The sequence below is a fragment of the Photinus pyralis genome, unplaced genomic scaffold (genome assembly GCF_008802855.1).
Source record: "Photinus pyralis isolate 1611_PpyrPB1 unplaced genomic scaffold, Ppyr1.3 Ppyr1.4_LG5, whole genome shotgun sequence".
Classification (NCBI taxonomy): Eukaryota; Metazoa; Arthropoda; class Insecta; order Coleoptera; family Lampyridae; genus Photinus; species Photinus pyralis.
In genome coordinates this window covers 16497509-16513748 of record NW_022170596.1, presented here as the reverse complement: position 1 = coordinate 16513748, position 16240 = coordinate 16497509, and the positions used below count along the sequence as shown (strand labels likewise).

Genomic DNA, 16240 nt, shown 5'->3' with positions numbered 1-16240 from the left:
GAACCACTTTACTATGTACTGTCTGTTAAAGCAGCTACAGGATGTTCATTCCGAAAGAAAATGTCGATTTGCTTTGTCACTATTTTCAAATCACTCTGTATGCTTTGCTTGCTCTCGATGTATTAGAACAAAAAAAGTCAATAATACAATCAAAAACATTACGATATACAACTATTGTATTAAGTCTCACTTTTGATTACTCCCTAAGTATATGGCACAAAAAGTTACAATATAAAAAAATTGTGTAAGTAAGCAATATTTACATTTTTCAATAAATAAATAGTTACAATAAGAATTATAATTCGTCTTCGAAATGATGAATGTTGTGGAGATGATCACCGTAATCTGTAGCCTCGCTACCGACGAACGTGTCATGGTGCTCTAATACCTCGTTAAAACTCAAAATTCCGTCCTCGTTGTCATCGCTAACTCCAAAAAGATGATCGACTTCTTCTTGTGCGATTTCGCTTAAACAAAGTAATTATAAAAATTGTAAGATTCCATAGCTTAGAGTGTAGGCGAAATGTGATGACACATACATAATGATAGATAAGTGACCACATAAATTTTTGCTCTTAACACACAAATCTCCTATGTTCAATTCTTAAATATATAAGTCAATGCATTGATATGCCTGACAGTTACCCACCTTAAGCCCACATTACATCTATCAACAAATTCAAGGTTAAATTGTCAAGTGTAAAGTACTATAAATTCATCAATTTTCTGAATAATTTCTTCATGGATTTGTTGGTGGATTCCTTGATGAATTAAGAACTTGCTCTAATTTTCGTCAATTTTCTGGTGATATTTTAGTAATTTTGTTGTTATTCCATGTATACCAATAGACGGCGGCATTTGTACTAATTTTGTAGGGTGTAGATTATAACCACACTTTTATTGAAAGCGTCCGTGGTTTTGTACTTTACAGTACAGCAAATCAGGGTCAAGCACTGTAACAGCAACCATCATAACAACTACTGCTGCTTTAACTTTGGCTGCATTATTATGCCTTAACTTTGTTTTTCTGTTCATTAATTAATCTTGATAATAAGAATAGGTAACCTATGTAAACAGAGGGTTGTTTGTTTTGTTTAGGCGTTTGGTAATTTTTCTCAAAGTTGGCAATCCTTAACATAGACTAGAAAATTCATGGTTTTATTGACAAGTGTAAAGTGTTCTTTTCTGAACAATAAATCCATGAAATAATTCATCAATAAATCCATGGGCAAATTTATGAATTAGTTGATAGATGTAATGTGGGCTTTACATACCAATTTGACAGCAGTGTAAGCAAAGTGAACATAGGAGATTTGTATGCTCCGAGTTAAAATTTACGCACTGTATATTGTCTAAACTTTGGATCAATCACTATTCACATTTTCCTGTAGGCATCATAAACTAAAATTTTGCTACAGAGTTTTTCAATTTAGCAAAAGTTTCAATTGTCGATATGGTTATTTTTTCAACAATCCGTATGTAATTTGTAGAACATGTTTCATGTACCTACCACTAGATTTGTGTAAGTAGTTAAACAAGGAGACTTCTGGCACAATGTAAATCTCCATAAGCGCAATGTATTTCTTATGGAGGATTTCATCATAAAGTCACTTTTTGGTCGGGTCTTGATTGCGGTGTTTTTTGTGGGTTTGTCGATTATTATTGGATAATTTGACTGCAAACCTAACTGAAATTGCTGGGCGAAAATCAGGTTAGGCTTTTCATGAAGTGGTCAATATTAATTCATATATTCCTTTGAATGGTGGAGGATTTTCAAGATTTTTTGAGCTTCCCAAATGTTTTACCATAAACGATTATGTCAACAAAATAAAAACCAATCCGTCTAAAATTGGTGCTAGTACAGCATCAAAAATACTGGAAGCTTGCAAAAATCCCAAAATTGTTTTGGGCGTTATGTTCTTAGATGTGCACTTATTGCACTTATTTTTGAACTTTCTGCGTCAAATAAGCTGTAAATAAGCTTTGTATACAGGGTGTTCTTTGGGAGCTTTAGTTAAAGTGAATTAGGTAGATTTTTGAAAATGTGTACTTCAGAGTTAATCTGAAGGGCGAATCAATGTAAAATATTTTCAAAATGGTGGCAGTTCCGGAAGTATATAGCTAATAACTTCCTTATTTTAAATGACCACTCCTATTTTTTATTGCATTTTTGGACTCTACATGAAATTTCAGTTCTTTTGATACTCACAAGGTTTTTAAATTATTTTGAAACCACGTACCACGTGATTTAGCAACCAATCAAAAATCAAGTCTATTGTCGCCAGTCTTGTATAAAGTCACTGTAATACAAATTTGTAACATTGTTGTTTCTATTTCCTCTACTTTCAAGACTTTTCTTTCTTCAAACATTATTATTATTATTATTGGACATTCCAACAGAATTAATTTTCTTTAAGATTTTATTAAAATCCATATTACCAGTCTTTCTTTTGGTATTCACAGAGTGTGCTATACAAGCAAATCTTTAACTAAATAGAATCTGGCCTCACATACTCGGCGTCCTTCTACATTTCTGATGATAATGGAATTTAACATCCGTTCATGTTATCGTTCGCTATAGCAATAAAAAAACCACATCTGCTCATATTAACAGGAAGCTGATATCCGCTCATGTCAACTGAATATCGATCATTTGAAAAATGAAACATACATGGTCTGGTCATATCATCATGCCAAACTTTTTATTAAAATATTTGCGAAGATTTTGGTTAGAAAGGGCGATAAAAATTGTATACAAAACAACAGTGCGGCAAAACTACTATACAAAATCGAAAAGCGGGACGCATTGGTTTAATTCCGGGACATACCTATTTATTAATTTTTAGAGTGCGGGATTGTATTGGCCATAATGGGACCATCCCACTGAATACGCCTTATTCTCTTTAAAATTTGTACCTGTATTCGAGGTTTCTTAAAAGAAAATAATCACACAAGAAGATGAAGAAGAAAATCTTTATTTTGCAATATTTTATCTCGCATTTTATACAAGGTTTTATCGTCTAGAAAACAATACGAATTAGCTTTACATTTGTAACTAATTTGCATACTTACGGTCCTACACGAAGGCAATACCTCACCCCTGCAAATTGTTCGTGAATAACCAAATATAATGCTCCAAGAAAAAAAAGGTTCCCTATGGTCATTGAGTGCAAACTATGTGCGCAAAGACACAGGAGTGTAAAGCCCTATAACAGTGTATATTATGAGCAGCGTAAAAGTATTATTATAACATGCTTACCTCGGGCACATAGTCGTAGATTTGCGTTTGTAACCTCCGACATTTTGTCATTGTATCCATTGTTGTTGTTGTTTAACGCAACTTTGTTGTTTTACTGTATAATGAAAATATTTGCTGGATATTTATACTAAATTTTACATACGCATGACTGATAAGAAAAACCACTTCCCTTATTTCTAACAGAAAACAGTGGCACACAAGTAAGAAAGTTAGATCTGCACATAAGTAATTCATTTTTTGCATTAATCTTCCATTTGTAACATGAAACTTCTGGTAAAATTGTGTAAAAAGGATGCTACAAATACACATTTTTGACGCGCTACTTCAATTTCATTTTATAATTCCCCTTTCAGTTGGTTTTTAGCGTATTTTTTTTAAATTCGCAATTCGAACGTTAAGAAGTTTTATGTTATTTATTATTTTAACTATTGTTAGTAGTCTAATTACGTATATCTAAAGAGACAAGTAGAAAAAAATGTACCTAATTTTACCTACACTACAAATCAATAAGTCACTGGACTTTTTAAACCTAAAGTATCTACCTAATCAATTCTTTGGATGTAATTTTCTATCTCTTTTTGAAACGAGTGAATTGATACCTAGACGTTATTTTTTGACATGTTTATTAATGAATGTTTAAAATCTTAATAAACGTGTGAAAAAATAACGTTACTACCTAATCAAATTGTACAGGGTGGTCCAAATTGGGCACTTTCTTATGGAAACACCCTTTATTTTAAGAGATACGAAAAATTGACTTAAGTGTCTTATGTCTGGAGCCCAATTTTAAAGAGAAAATTACTGGCATTGAGAGAATTCAGCTATCACTAATCGTTTAGTCGCTAGAGGGCGTTTCTCGCATTTAGTTGATTTCCTTAATGCCACAATTTTCTTATTAAAGACAATGGATTTTGGACAAAATCTTTCCTAGAGCACTTTTTCATGTAAAATCCACTGCGATGCCGTTTTGATACAGCGTGTTTGGTTTTTCTTATACAACCCTAAACTATATTTTTTCATATGGATCACCCTATATGTTGGAGTTTTTGAAAAGAGCGTAAAATTTCCAAGATTTTGATGTGTCACTTGTTATATTTATATTAAATATTATTTGCAATATTGCTTTTTATACATTAAAATATTTTTAATGCAGACATCTAGGTTTCCATGGCGAACAAGAGATGGAAGGATTGTTTAAAATGACAATTTCTTGGTTTTTTTAAATTTCTATTCGTTCCAAATATTTTTAATTTCAAATAACACACAACAAACTCATGTGAATAAAACAAATAAATAATATAATATATAAATAAATAATGCTGATAATCAAGAAATTGTCGTTTTAAACAATCCTGCCATCTTTTATTCACCATGGAAACCTAGATGTCTGCAATAAAAAAATATTTTAATGTTAGAAATAATATTTAATATAAACATAATTAATGATACCTCAAAATTTCGGAAATTATACACAAAAAAACCTGTAATCAAGACCGGACCAAAAAGTGACTTTTGTACATGAAATCTTCCATAAGAAATACATCGCGCTTACGGAGATTTATCAGAAGTCTCTTTGTTTAACTATTTGTGTACATGCTTTACTTACTCATTGCTTGGTACGATCCAGGACAATATTTCATTTCCTGTTAACTTGCTGTCTCGATTTAAGTCAAGTTCTTGATCAAATTTCTCCTTCTCCGTATATAACCACTCCTGATCGTGATCGAGACCACGATCACCAATAAATTCTTGAAAATCGATCGCGCCATCCTTGTTAACATCTTTATCCCTTAGCGTTTGCTCTAAAATATGGGGAAGCATCTCGGGATGCTCCTCTGGATGCGAAAATGCTACCCACTCATCCCCTTCCAACAATCCGTCACCATTAAAATCGGCCGCCTTCCACATAGTTTTATCATCTTCTATCAGCTAGTTTCATTGTTTTACTAATCTAGGAGTCTGTTTGTTAAACTTACCAGCTGATTTTCCTTATCTAACTTAAAGGAATCCTCATCATCTGCATCAGAACCATACGAGTCGGTCAGGTATTCCGCCCATGACACCTTTCCGTCTCCATTATCATCTGCATCCTCCAAGTGTTCATCAGCCTCTTCCTTGGATAACATTCTATAAAAAATTGATACCTAACAAAAATTATAACCGTTTGTAAACATTGATTACTTAAATGAACGTAATATCCAAGCTTTCAACTCTTTTCTATCGATCTGCTCGTCTTTATTTAGATCCATCTTTTTCAACAAGATTTTCAAGCGTCTTTTGGCTTCGTCTGGTGGCAGATGATCATATTCTTCCGCATCTTTAGCGCTTCCGAGTATCGACTCGTGATCAAATTCGTTATTGTGTTGCTCTGTATCGGCGTTATGTCCCCGGTCGCGTGGACTGTAGGCGCCATCATTTTCTCGTTCTTTGTTCAGATGACTTGAATGGCTGTGCACAACCGCTGCATGTATGTGTGCGAATGTAAGGATAATTATCACAGCCCTCAGGGTAAATTTAATACTGTTTTTGTGTAGCATTATGTACCTATATAAAAAGTCGATCAGTTGTAATAGAGAATAAAACTCGAAGACTTACAAGCTATAGCATTATTTAATTAAAAAAGTTTATTTATAAAGAAACACATAACCTCAAAACGTCAGCTGTGCTGTGATGCCAAGTTTATTTGAAACGTTACTAGGGTCTAGTAGTTTACAGGCTGGATTGAAACAGTCTCCTCACCTCCTGTTTCCTATTCATGGAAATCATGTACATCATTTTTAATTTGCATAAAAGGAACCTAATTCCTCTGCAAATTGTCTAGATTTAATAATAATAATAATCATGTACCTACTGTCAGGTCGCTACCACTTTTGGCCCACGGTGACCGAACTATCAAATTTGTCGCCTGCTCTCACCCACTTACTATTCCCCTTGAGTTTGCAAATTATGAACATTTGGCAAACACCCTGTATCTCTATGTTATTATCTTCATGCTGTGCTGTTGCTAACTTCACACTAGTTGCTCCTGCTGTTTGTAAATTATAACCCCAAAGTTACTTGTATTTGCTTTTTATTTCCTTAACTGTGTAACCGAAATTTTGTTAATAAATCAGTTACATTTACAAAATGCCGTACGCAAATCAGCCATCTGTACATATAACTGATTTAACAGATGAAAATGTGAAGTTTTACATCGAAGATACAGAACTGAGGTGAGTCCCACTCACCTAGGTAATGGGTATCAACTTTTAACGTTCTTTATTTTTAGCGTTGCGAATAGCATGCGTAGAGTCTTTATTGCGGAAACCCCAACTTTAGCAATAGATTGGGTTAAACTGGAAGCCAATTCTACTGTTCTGAGTGATGAATTTTTAGCGCATCGCATTGGTTTAATACCGCTAATATCTGATGAAGTTGTGCAACGGTTACATTATCCCAGGGTAATTTTATTCACTCAGTCTTTGTTTACTACTGCTTTCGATTATAGGACTGTATTTGTCCAGATTTTTGTCATAATTGTAGTGTGGAATTTACGTTAGATGTCAAATGCACTGATGATCAAACGCGGCATGTTACGACTGCTGATCTTAAATCGAGCGATCCTCGAGTTTTACCTGTTACATCAAAACATCGAGATGACGACTCATCAGAGTATGGAGAAACGGACGAGATACTTTTAATTAAGTTACGTAAAGGCCAAGAATTAAAAATGAGGGCGTATGCTAAAAAAGGTATGTTGAATAGTTTCTCACATCTTGGACCAACGTTGCCATTTAGGGTTTGGAAAAGAACACGCCAAGTGGAATCCCACAGCTGGTGTTTGTTTTGAATACGATCCGGACAATGCTATGAGGCATACTTTATATCCTAAACCAGACGAGTGGCCGAAGAGCGAATATACCGAATTAGACGATGACCAATGTATGTCTTTATAACACGGTGTAATGTCTTAAATTGAAAATTGTAGATGAGGCAACTTTTAATTGGGAGACAAAGCCAAATAAATTCTTCTTTAACGTGGAATCTTCAGGAGCTTTGAAACCAGAGAATATTGTCATTATGGGTATAGCGATGTTGAAAGATAAACTATCTAATTTACAGACGCAGCTCAGTCATGAGTTACAAACTGATGCTCTAGCCATTTAATTTACTCTTATTGTATTAATTGTTGTCATTTTTGTGCAACAAATAAAGTTTGAATATTTTATGTCTTAAGGATATTATGACAGAATGAATAATTATAGATATAAAGAAATATTTTTAGAGAACTGCTGCTGCCATAATCTAATTACAAGTATGATAGTACAGCCTGATGGCGCCTGAGAATAACAAAGGCAGTTACTCTCGCAATTTAAAAAAATATTTAATAATCGTCATTTATTGGGATAACGGAAACAAATACAAAATAAGAAATTTAAAAAAAAAACAGAAACACCCTTAAACCAATAGGGCGAAGTTCAGAATTGTAATGTAGTACCACTAACCCTGCTTCTTTACTTCTTGATTAGTCATAATGGCAAAAAGTTCATAGGATAAATTGAAAATGAGAGAAATGTAGAAGAAAAAATTACTTGTTATGTACCCGACTTTTCGCTCTAAATTTGATTTAAGTATGTCATGGCGGTCTTTATTTTCTAAAAGCGCCAATTGGTTATTTACCTTCATTGGAATAATAAAAAAGTGGTTTAAGACCTGCTTTGCGTAGGTAAAGAGGATGTGTATCTGCTCTGAAATATGGAAGATCGACACATTTTTGAAAAGAGGTTTTATCATGGTTGAAATTAAAATGGTAATCATCAGCGGCGGCCTCTAGAACCATTTTTAACGTCTCGTATACATTACATAGGTATACCTTAGAGGTCTGAAAAATTACAAAGACGATAGTTTGTTTATACAACAGGCGAAGGTTTGAGTTGAGGTAGTTAAAATATCTTAGAAAATGTAGAAGTCGCTCGGTAGACTTGGCCCGACGGATATAAAAAAGTGACATCTTTTGATGGAAAATGTGCAAAAAAAATTGTTCTCTTTATTTGAAGTGTAGTGTGCATTGTAAATAATGACATTATTTACAATTGTCATTTATTTTTGCATAGACTATATAAAAGGTTTACGAATGGATTACGATCCCCGAATTAAACTGAACATATTCCAAGGGCAGACCACATTCCAAAATGATTACCGTAGGTTCACCCCAGACAGTAGAGAAAAGTATGTTTGGCCAAAGGCACGCAGTGAACCTCCTCCGAAAAAATCGGCGGAATTTATTCGGAAAGATCCCGAAACTTTTGTAGAGTGGAATAAAGATGTTTACATTCCATTTAATTTGTTGATGAAACCTCGACCAATCATTGATACAACTCCTTACGCCACTATTCCCAGGCTTAAGGTACCCTGAGTGATTTTATGACACCATGTAATTCAAACTACAATAGGACCAAGCGAAAGACGCAGAAAAGAGTGACGTAATGAAAAGTAGACCCCGTTTATACATGACTCCCGCTGTTAGTATGGATGATGTGCCCGATCCTGAAATGCGAAAACTTATATGCGATTATATGTATACGACGGATTTCCGCAGAGCGGAGAAAGAAGCAGCTATGGGTGAAAACACGCGCGAAATCGCAACGTCAACGTTGGACGTCGGGCTTGACCCTGTAAGTTATGGAGTAGGAAACTTGTTTTAATTTGAGTAGGTAAAATTACGTACAGAACTTTATCCTCCTTTACCACTCGGTTGGCGCGAGAAGGGCAGGGCTTGGGATAGCAGGCAAATGAGAGCTCTAGTGGATCCCACCGAGACCTTTTGGTTCAAGAGAGGTTCCCGGGTTAAGTTGGCTACTTTTGTGTGTAGGCACTGCAAGGTAAATTTTACTGATTGTAGGTGCGGTGCCTGTAACAACCCATATAAGGGAGCAGTGCCGCAAAGCGTTAAGGATGAGATAGCTACGCTTATACGTAAAGATAAACTACGTTTGGCGCATGATTATCCAATCCCAGGGTATACTGGATTGAGGCCAATGTTGTCTGCAGGCGTTCCTCTATCAAAAACTGACCTTCCTGTAACGCACCCGTTCTTGTCAGCCTCTCAAGCCGTAACTCAACGTTATGCTGAAGATAAGAATGTATGACTATGTAATATACACCTTTTTTACACTAATACACAAAAATATATCCGATTTTGAATTTCAACATGCCATTCCCTTTCAATGCGGTTGTAGGCATAGACATATATGGTTGTAATTAATTTCCAAAAAGAAGATAAAACCGAATCATTCAAATAAAATTCGTAATGGTGAGTGTTCAGAAATCATCATCAAAGTACAAATTTTTTTAAAGTTTTTTACTGTTGCTTGTAAAGAATGCGAAAATTCTGTGTAAAATTTAATGAAACTCATATAATATCTAATCAAAGAGTTTTGAAAATGCTTTTTAACGTTCTTACAATTACTATATACTTACTCTGGCGAGAAAATTTTTAAGGAAGCTCTGGAAATCTTTTGTTTTAATCATTTTAAGAAAGGTTTTAAAAAAAGTTCAAGATATTTTGAAAATATATATTGCACATCAGAATAATACAAGATGGTTTTAGAAAATTGAGAGATTATAAAAGGATCTTGTGCAGGTTTCAAATCTAGTTAACCCAACAATTTTCTGTACTAATAATCAGTTGCATTACTTAAAAGATTCAGTACCCTGTATAGTGTGCGTAAAATGTTTTGTTTTATAAGTTGGTACATGAGTTATTAATTAATGGGTTGGTACACCTGACAGTCTCAGTTGTCATTTCAAAATATAAATAGGAAGTGTATTTGTAGAGGCTCTGAGTATGTCCAGAATCGCTAGATTTGGTAATCATATTAAAGAAATACGAATTCATTTATGCCAAAATGGAGCTTCGTCTAAAGGCGCACGGTAAACTTAATTTCGAAAAGTATAACCTAAAATTATGTAACATTGTCATAGAGACTTCATCGAAAAGTACTATGTTGATATAAAAACAAAGAACCCGAGTTCTTCAATTTTGGTGAGGGAATGCTCTGGCGTACAGCCGCGGATTTGGGCACGATATGGCAAGTGACTTTGTTAATTGACAAACAATTACATTACCCCTTTTCTAGAGCGTGGAAAGGAATCTTGTGTATCTGTAACAAACTTAGAAGCCGACCAGGTACTTTCAAAGTTTGAAAGTTTAATTAGTAAATCGTAAACATGTTATTTGGTAGAAGTAATTAGTTAAAATAAAATTTGCTATTTACTTCTTTGTAGTCATTACATTTTGGTAACTAAGTGGATAATTATCTACTACAATTAGCTATTTATTTTAACGGTGGTAAACCGAATAATTCTAATTTCACATCAGTTAGAGACTTTAACACTTGCGTAGCTTGTCGTGTTTGCTCAGTGGTTATGTGTTCATCAGGTACCATGACACATTGCATTCCTGCTTCGGTTGCTGCCAATACACCATTAGGTGCATCTTCAAAGACTAGGCACTTTTGAGGATCGGGTGAATCCGCAAATCTCGAGGCGCAAACTAGAAAGATGTCGGGACTGGGTTTGCCATGCTTAACTTCAGGATCGGAGCCACCAGTTACAATATGACTAAACAGGTTAAATGTATCTTTATACTTGGCAGTTTTCAAATTGGCACTGTCCTTAGAAGACGACGTCGCTACTGCTATGGGTACTTTATTTTGGGAAAGGTGTTTAATTAAATTTTCTGCACCTGCAAAATATGCCCATTACACTATGCACTATCAACAAGGTGGTAGAAAAGGGTCGACGTTAATTACAAGAGTGTACCTGGCATGAATGGACAAGAGGCTAGGAATACTTTAGAACGTTGTCTAAATTCTGTGAGGAACTGTGATTTGGTGATGGGTAATTGCATTTCGGAGACGCAAATGCGTGCGGCATCTGTGTCGGGACTGCCCAATAATTTAACTCTTATCGCATTAGTGTACTGTTTTCCATGTTGTTTAGCAATGGACGCAATCACATTTTTGTAAATCGATTCAGTATCTGAAATCAAAGCACATATTAACATACCTGGCATAAACTTTGCGTTCGGCATTAACAATTGATATTGTTGCTGTGCCAGTAAATAATACTCTTTCCATGTGATTGGTAGATCGAGTAACTTAACAAGCTTTCGAGCGGCTTCTTCTCCCGTTAGCCCCATAACTTGGCTTTTCACTTCCCAATCGAACGTTTTGCCATAAACTTGAACGACATTATTCGTAGCCTGTGTGTATATCGTTTCAGTATCTGGAATGTGTTACAGATGGATGGGTGAGTGAGATTACGATAGTTTGTTATATCCAGGTGTAACAAAGGTGTACTATTAAGATTCGGAACAGATTATATAACAACTTTAACATTATATTCATATTATATATTACGTTTACCTAATATAAGGCCATCTAAGTCAAAAATAACGTGCGTTACTTTAAGGAAAGCATTTTTGGTGGATGAAACTGGTCTCATTTTTTAAAATTTTTGAGGTTGGTTCCATAAATAAATGGTTCCTAACCTCTTCTAATTATTATACTGCATTGTTGCCAGTACTTTATCTATGACATATACCCAGTGCTACACAGAAATTTCGGCAATGTCCATGATGTTTTAAACTACCAATTGGTACGCGTACATTTTTCCTTGATTTGTAATTGAATTGGGTCTCGGGTATCAGATTAAACTGTACACATAAATCAAGGACAGATTGAGAAACACCTCTGTATAGAAAAGTAGGCAACTTGTGAAACTTGTTTTGGACAAAGCAAACTGGAATGATTGCACAACCAGTTGTACAAATCGCAACCAGCATACTCGTAGCGTCACTTAGATGAGCGTTCTTTAAAAAAAGCCGAAGGAGAATGCTTTTTAGGGGCCGTGGCCGTTACGGCACTGGGTGGATTATTTTGTCTTATGCTTTGTTCTTCCATGCCTTTATCTTTTTTTGTTTTATATATTTTAACACCACCTGTCCCCATCAGGTTTTCGATCCCCTTTTTTTTCAACATCTGATACGCCAAAGAATCGCCAGCTCAAATAGATTTCAAAGCGACTTCACTCCTTTCCCATTTGTGAAAAATACAATTCCAAAGTCTCTCAAATAAAATACATGAAATAAATTGTTAATTATCCGGAGCTTCTATAGTAGGGTGAATTCTATATATTACTCAAAAGTGTAAGTATATTATTTACTGAATAAATTACGAGCACCTACGGTAGCGAAGTTTAAGTACATGTGAAAACAAACGCGTAAAATTTTAAAGCGCAATTTAAAATTTTTGGATATAGGTAGTCATATTCATGGGACAACTAACTTACGACTTTGTAACGAAAGCTCTTAAAAACTTTTCAAGTGATAAGTGGTCGCGGTTTTTAATTATTTTTCAAACAAATATTGGACTTGGTATGATGTAAAAGAATACATTTGTTGATTTGAACGAAGAACGGAGACTGAAGCGATATTTGTAGTGCATTTTCTAGCATGGTGTAGGTACATTACGGTCATTGACAAATTAAGTAATGATCGCCGAATGGGTAAATCCTGCAGCATACGCAACCAACATTTGAGTATATTGTGCAACTTGGAAATGCGAACCAACAAACTAAGGTATCTTTTTCTTGAAGAACTTGACGGAATCCTATATGTGATTGCATGGTTATTGCTTAAAGCCCGCTTGACATGGAGCAATAAAAATTGCAATTGCATGCAAGTTGCAAGAAAAATTGCGAAAGGCATGCGCAGTTCAAAGCCAGCTGATCAATTGCTGCAAGAGACTTGCATGCAATTTTTATAGGACCGGTGCTATTTTTCTTGCATGAATCGTGCAATTCTAGGGATAAATCTAGTTGTTTTTGTGGCACCAACCTAGTAAAATACAGCGGCGGCAACTGTGATGCTGAGAGACGCACTCATTACTTGTTTTTACTAATCTTATTTATTCTTGTAATTTTCATGTTTCTTCAAGCAATCAAAATTTAATTTTCATTTGAGGTTAACAACTTTGTTGACAAATCCATATGTTTCTTCTGTTGGCAGACATGTGGCAATTGAAATAGAATTGCACCATGTCAAATACCATGCAATGCTTATTGCATGCAAGGATTTGACCTTGCAATTTTTTTCTGCAAGTTCTTGCGCGTAGTATTGCTCCATGTCAAGCGGCCTTATTACGTTGCAAAGTTTACCTATAAGGCGATCATTACTTTTGTCAAAGACCGTACATATTCAGAGCGATTGAAAATGGTAGACTTTGTCTTGGAAATTGGAAGGGTTGCATAAACTTAGAATTTTTAGTGACAATTAATGATAAAAATGGTGGCCGGAAATGTTCATCAATTGTCATTGTTTAATGTTTAATGAGCTGCATTACACTACAATCAGTGGCCATGATATTGTCAATCTAAGTGTGACAATTTTGTCCTGGGCGCGAAAAGATTCCTTAAAAAGCACGCGTTGACGTCAACGATCTTATCAGTCATAACTCATGCTGTTTAAAATAGGTTGAAGTTGTTTAATTGTACTTTATTGGTACAATTACAGGGGTTCAAAGGTGTTTATAGTACGTCTAATTCAAGTAGAAGTAGCTATACTATAGGTACATAAACGTTCTGAATAAAAACATTTCTATCGAGTGTGATAACGCCTAACTTTCATGATATCACTACTAGCTTATCTTGAGCATGTATTTATAGTCATTTTTGCAACACTTCCTTAAAAAAAGTTCTCATGCACTTAGATGTACCTACTACAGTTGATAACACCATTTCGATTTCCCGTACACATTTACTAATTTTCCTCAGGAAATACGATACCTACTTATGATCATACGCTCAGAAATATGACATTCTACAAAAAATAATTTAGCTACTTTAGTTTTCAGGCTTTAATATTATGATCAATAGCATTTTAAACAAATCGTAATAGAGGTATTTCTTAAAAAACATATACCTACTTAAAGCTAAAGCAAAATCCAAAAAAATGGCTCATCTGACTCCGCATATCTGACAATTTGCTTGCTTTATCTCCTCTTTTTGAGATAGTAAAAGAACTTAATTGGGTGATATATGCATAGACATATATACATTGTACCAAAATCAGAAGGGTACACTGGGCCAAAACCAAAAATGCATTCCAAGATCAGATTATGCTGGGTCAGAAACAGAAGATTACAGAAGACGCAAGTCGCAGAAGGTTACATTGAATCAACTCAGTCCAGATTAGGTTAACAACAATGGGCCAAAATCAGACGGGTACGTACCATGGATCAAAATCAAGAGGGATACAGGACCAAAATCGTAAGCGTTAAATGAGGTCAATATGAGGGTACAGTACGTGGGCCGAAGTTAGAATCTAAGGTGATGTGACGACGAATTGCAATTTGTGTAAAACCAAACAATTCTGGTAGAAATGTGATGATCGGCACATAAAAGACAGGAAGGGGATTGCGTAGGCCCTAGCGATCAGGGGCGCCGACTTATCAAAATTTATGTGGGTGCTCACCAAGCCAGAAGCCTCACATATTATGTCCACAGATAGATATAACCGTCTATCGTAGGTGTAGTCTTTTTTTGTGTATGAAAGAAATTCTATTAACCAAGTACCGAGTAGATTTTTAAGTTTTTATTTTCGATTTATATAAAAACAAGTTGTAAATCAGCATATGCATGATTAAAGCGCATTTTTGGTAATGCAGGTCAGTATTTTATTAGCGAAGTTTAAAATTATCGATCTCACGAGTAATTTTGGCTGCCTTAAATCATTAATTTTATTTAATTTCAATTGACTGTAGGTACGTCTTCATTTTGTAAAACAAATCACAAAGTAAATAATAAGTTTTTATACTGGTAGCGCTATCTAACGGTAAAATTATAGCACCTCCGAAACCCATATCGAAATTATTATCTTCAATTATCGATCTCACAAGTAATCTAACTCAAAATAGACTAGTGCCTGCACATCTACACTATAGCAGAGAGCTTTTAGTGAAAATTTGAATTCTCTAGCTATTGTAGTTGTGGAGATCTCACGCGGACAGCCGGCCTGCCAGCCATAACGAATATAATAGCGTATTTTTTTCAAAAATGCGCTAAAAACTTTATTTTTATTGCATGAGGCATAGATTATGAGAATAAAAGTCTTTAAATAACTTTAATTTTATTTATATTAAAGGTTAGGTAAGCGTAAGCAAAAAATAATCTGCATATGCATGCGACACCTTCGTTGATGCGTCAAGCATTTGATACCGTTAATCTTAATTTGCAACAGCTTCTCAGTTTTCATATCCTCTGTTTTACAATAGGTAGTACTATACCTACACATGACAATTATTAAATGTGTGTAGTTATAGGTAGGTAGGTACTGTTAATCTTTGTCATTAAAAATAAACTAAGGAATTAAATTTAAGAAGTCGCATAAGCGTTTTCAAAATCGCCCAATTTGCGATATATCGTAAATGTGAAAAAATAGGAGCAATTATGAATATTGTATCGCCCATTTTGCGATAAATCGCCCACGTTGGGAACCCCGGACTGGGACCTGGCCTGGGACTGCGGCTTTGAAAACTTCATGTACCGAATACATAGGTACCTATTATTTCATTTTTCATAAGAATTAATGATGGCGATCGACGATGTATGTAACGGATGACGGATGTAATTTCATTTCGATAATTCGATATCATAAACATGCTGTACGATCTGTACAGATTCTACAAATGTAGTCACATTCAAATTCAACAACTACTGTAGTCTGTACGCCGTACGGAAAATATTTATAGAAATCTTTCCTGCTATTTCGTGTGAGTAAAGTAAAAAAATATATCTAAATTTCTTCGTGTTTAGTAACCATCGAGAAAAAAGACCTAAATAGACAAATATCATCCGGAAAATTCTGTGGGTGCATCGCACCCACATAACTTTTTCTGTGGGTGCTTAAGCCCCGAAGCACCCACGTAGTCGGCGCCCCTG

The 16240-nt window shown here is 34.9% G+C and overlaps 4 protein-coding genes across 7 annotated transcripts; 2 read left to right on the top strand and 2 right to left on the bottom strand.

Moving 5' to 3' along the window:
- Positions 1–154: 154 nt before the first annotated feature.
- On the bottom strand, positions 155–6014 carry LOC116171470 (reticulocalbin-2). Of its 3 annotated transcripts, XR_004145453.1 has the most exons (7): positions 5855–5961; positions 5441–5803; positions 5236–5386; positions 4866–5188; positions 3260–3353; positions 3073–3206; positions 2960–3020 (listed from the first exon to the last, which is right to left on the bottom strand). XR_004145453.1 is itself a non-coding variant. In XM_031488332.1 (5 exons), the coding sequence occupies exons 2-5, from the start codon at positions 5794–5796 to the stop codon at positions 296–298; spliced, it is 1002 nt and encodes a 333-aa protein (XP_031344192.1). In that variant the 5' UTR covers positions 5797–5803; positions 5907–6014; the 3' UTR covers positions 155–295. The 3 variants fall into 3 exon arrangements, 2 of the variants coding, with proteins under 2 accessions (XP_031344192.1, XP_031344191.1); XM_031488332.1 differs by lacking the exons at positions 2960–3020; positions 3073–3206; positions 3260–3353 and adding an exon at positions 155–467 and having other exon boundaries at positions 5907–6014; XM_031488331.1 differs by lacking the exons at positions 2960–3020; positions 3073–3206; positions 3260–3353 and adding an exon at positions 155–467.
- Positions 6015–6268: 254 nt separating this feature from the next.
- On the top strand, positions 6269–7477 carry LOC116171474 (DNA-directed RNA polymerase II subunit RPB3-like). Its single transcript, XM_031488336.1, has 5 exons — positions 6269–6471; positions 6528–6699; positions 6747–6990; positions 7037–7180; positions 7227–7477. Exons 1-5 carry the CDS (start codon positions 6386–6388, stop codon positions 7403–7405), a joined length of 825 nt encoding a protein of 274 aa, XP_031344196.1. The 5' UTR covers positions 6269–6385; the 3' UTR covers positions 7406–7477.
- A 281-nt stretch (positions 7478–7758) lies between these two features.
- Positions 7759–9435, top strand: LOC116171471. The gene is made up of 4 exons (XM_031488333.1): positions 7759–8645; positions 8692–8913; positions 8953–9089; positions 9141–9435. The coding sequence occupies exons 1-4, from the start codon at positions 8316–8318 to the stop codon at positions 9385–9387; spliced, it is 936 nt and encodes a 311-aa protein (XP_031344193.1). The 5' UTR covers positions 7759–8315; the 3' UTR covers positions 9388–9435.
- A 1057-nt stretch (positions 9436–10492) lies between these two features.
- Positions 10493–11819, bottom strand: LOC116171476 (probable pseudouridine-5'-phosphatase). Of its 2 annotated transcripts, none has more exons than XM_031488340.1 (3): positions 11668–11819; positions 11309–11527; positions 10493–10985 (listed from the first exon to the last, which is right to left on the bottom strand). In XM_031488340.1, exons 1-3 carry the CDS (start codon positions 11744–11746, stop codon positions 10576–10578), a joined length of 708 nt encoding a protein of 235 aa, XP_031344200.1. In that variant the 5' UTR covers positions 11747–11819; the 3' UTR covers positions 10493–10575. The 2 variants fall into 2 exon arrangements, with proteins under 2 accessions (XP_031344200.1, XP_031344199.1); XM_031488339.1 differs by lacking the exon at positions 11309–11527 and adding an exon at positions 11063–11281.
- Positions 11820–16240: the final 4421 nt, after the last annotated feature.

Coding starts and splice junctions, on each gene's coding strand:
- LOC116171474 (XM_031488336.1), top strand. CDS start 6,386: ATGCCGTACGCAAATCAGCCATCTGTACATATAACTGATTTAACAGAT. Junction 6,700..6,746: donor AACGGTTACATTATCCCAGG/GTAATTTTATTC, acceptor TTTCGATTATAG/GACTGTATTTGTCCAGATTT. Junction 7,181..7,226: donor CGAATTAGACGATGACCAAT/GTATGTCTTTAT, acceptor TGAAAATTGTAG/ATGAGGCAACTTTTAATTGG.
- LOC116171476 (XM_031488340.1), bottom strand. CDS start 11,746: ATGAGACCAGTTTCATCCACCAAAAATGCTTTCCTTAAAGTAACGCAC. Junction 11,528..11,667: donor CTTAGATGGCCTTATATTAG/GTAAACGTAATA, acceptor AACACATTCCAG/ATACTGAAACGATATACACA. Junction 10,986..11,308: donor GAACGCAAAGTTTATGCCAG/GTATGTTAATAT, acceptor CATATTTTGCAG/GTGCAGAAAATTTAATTAAA.
- LOC116171471 (XM_031488333.1), top strand. CDS start 8,316: ATGACATTATTTACAATTGTCATTTATTTTTGCATAGACTATATAAAA. Junction 8,646..8,691: donor CCACTATTCCCAGGCTTAAG/GTACCCTGAGTG, acceptor AAACTACAATAG/GACCAAGCGAAAGACGCAGA. Junction 8,914..8,952: donor TGGACGTCGGGCTTGACCCT/GTAAGTTATGGA, acceptor TAATTTGAGTAG/GTAAAATTACGTACAGAACT.
- LOC116171470 (XM_031488332.1), bottom strand. CDS start 5,796: ATGCTACACAAAAACAGTATTAAATTTACCCTGAGGGCTGTGATAATT. Junction 5,387..5,440: donor TGGATATTACGTTCATTTAA/GTAATCAATGTT, acceptor AATTTTTTATAG/AATGTTATCCAAGGAAGAGG. Junction 5,189..5,235: donor TAGATAAGGAAAATCAGCTG/GTAAGTTTAACA, acceptor CAATGAAACTAG/CTGATAGAAGATGATAAAAC.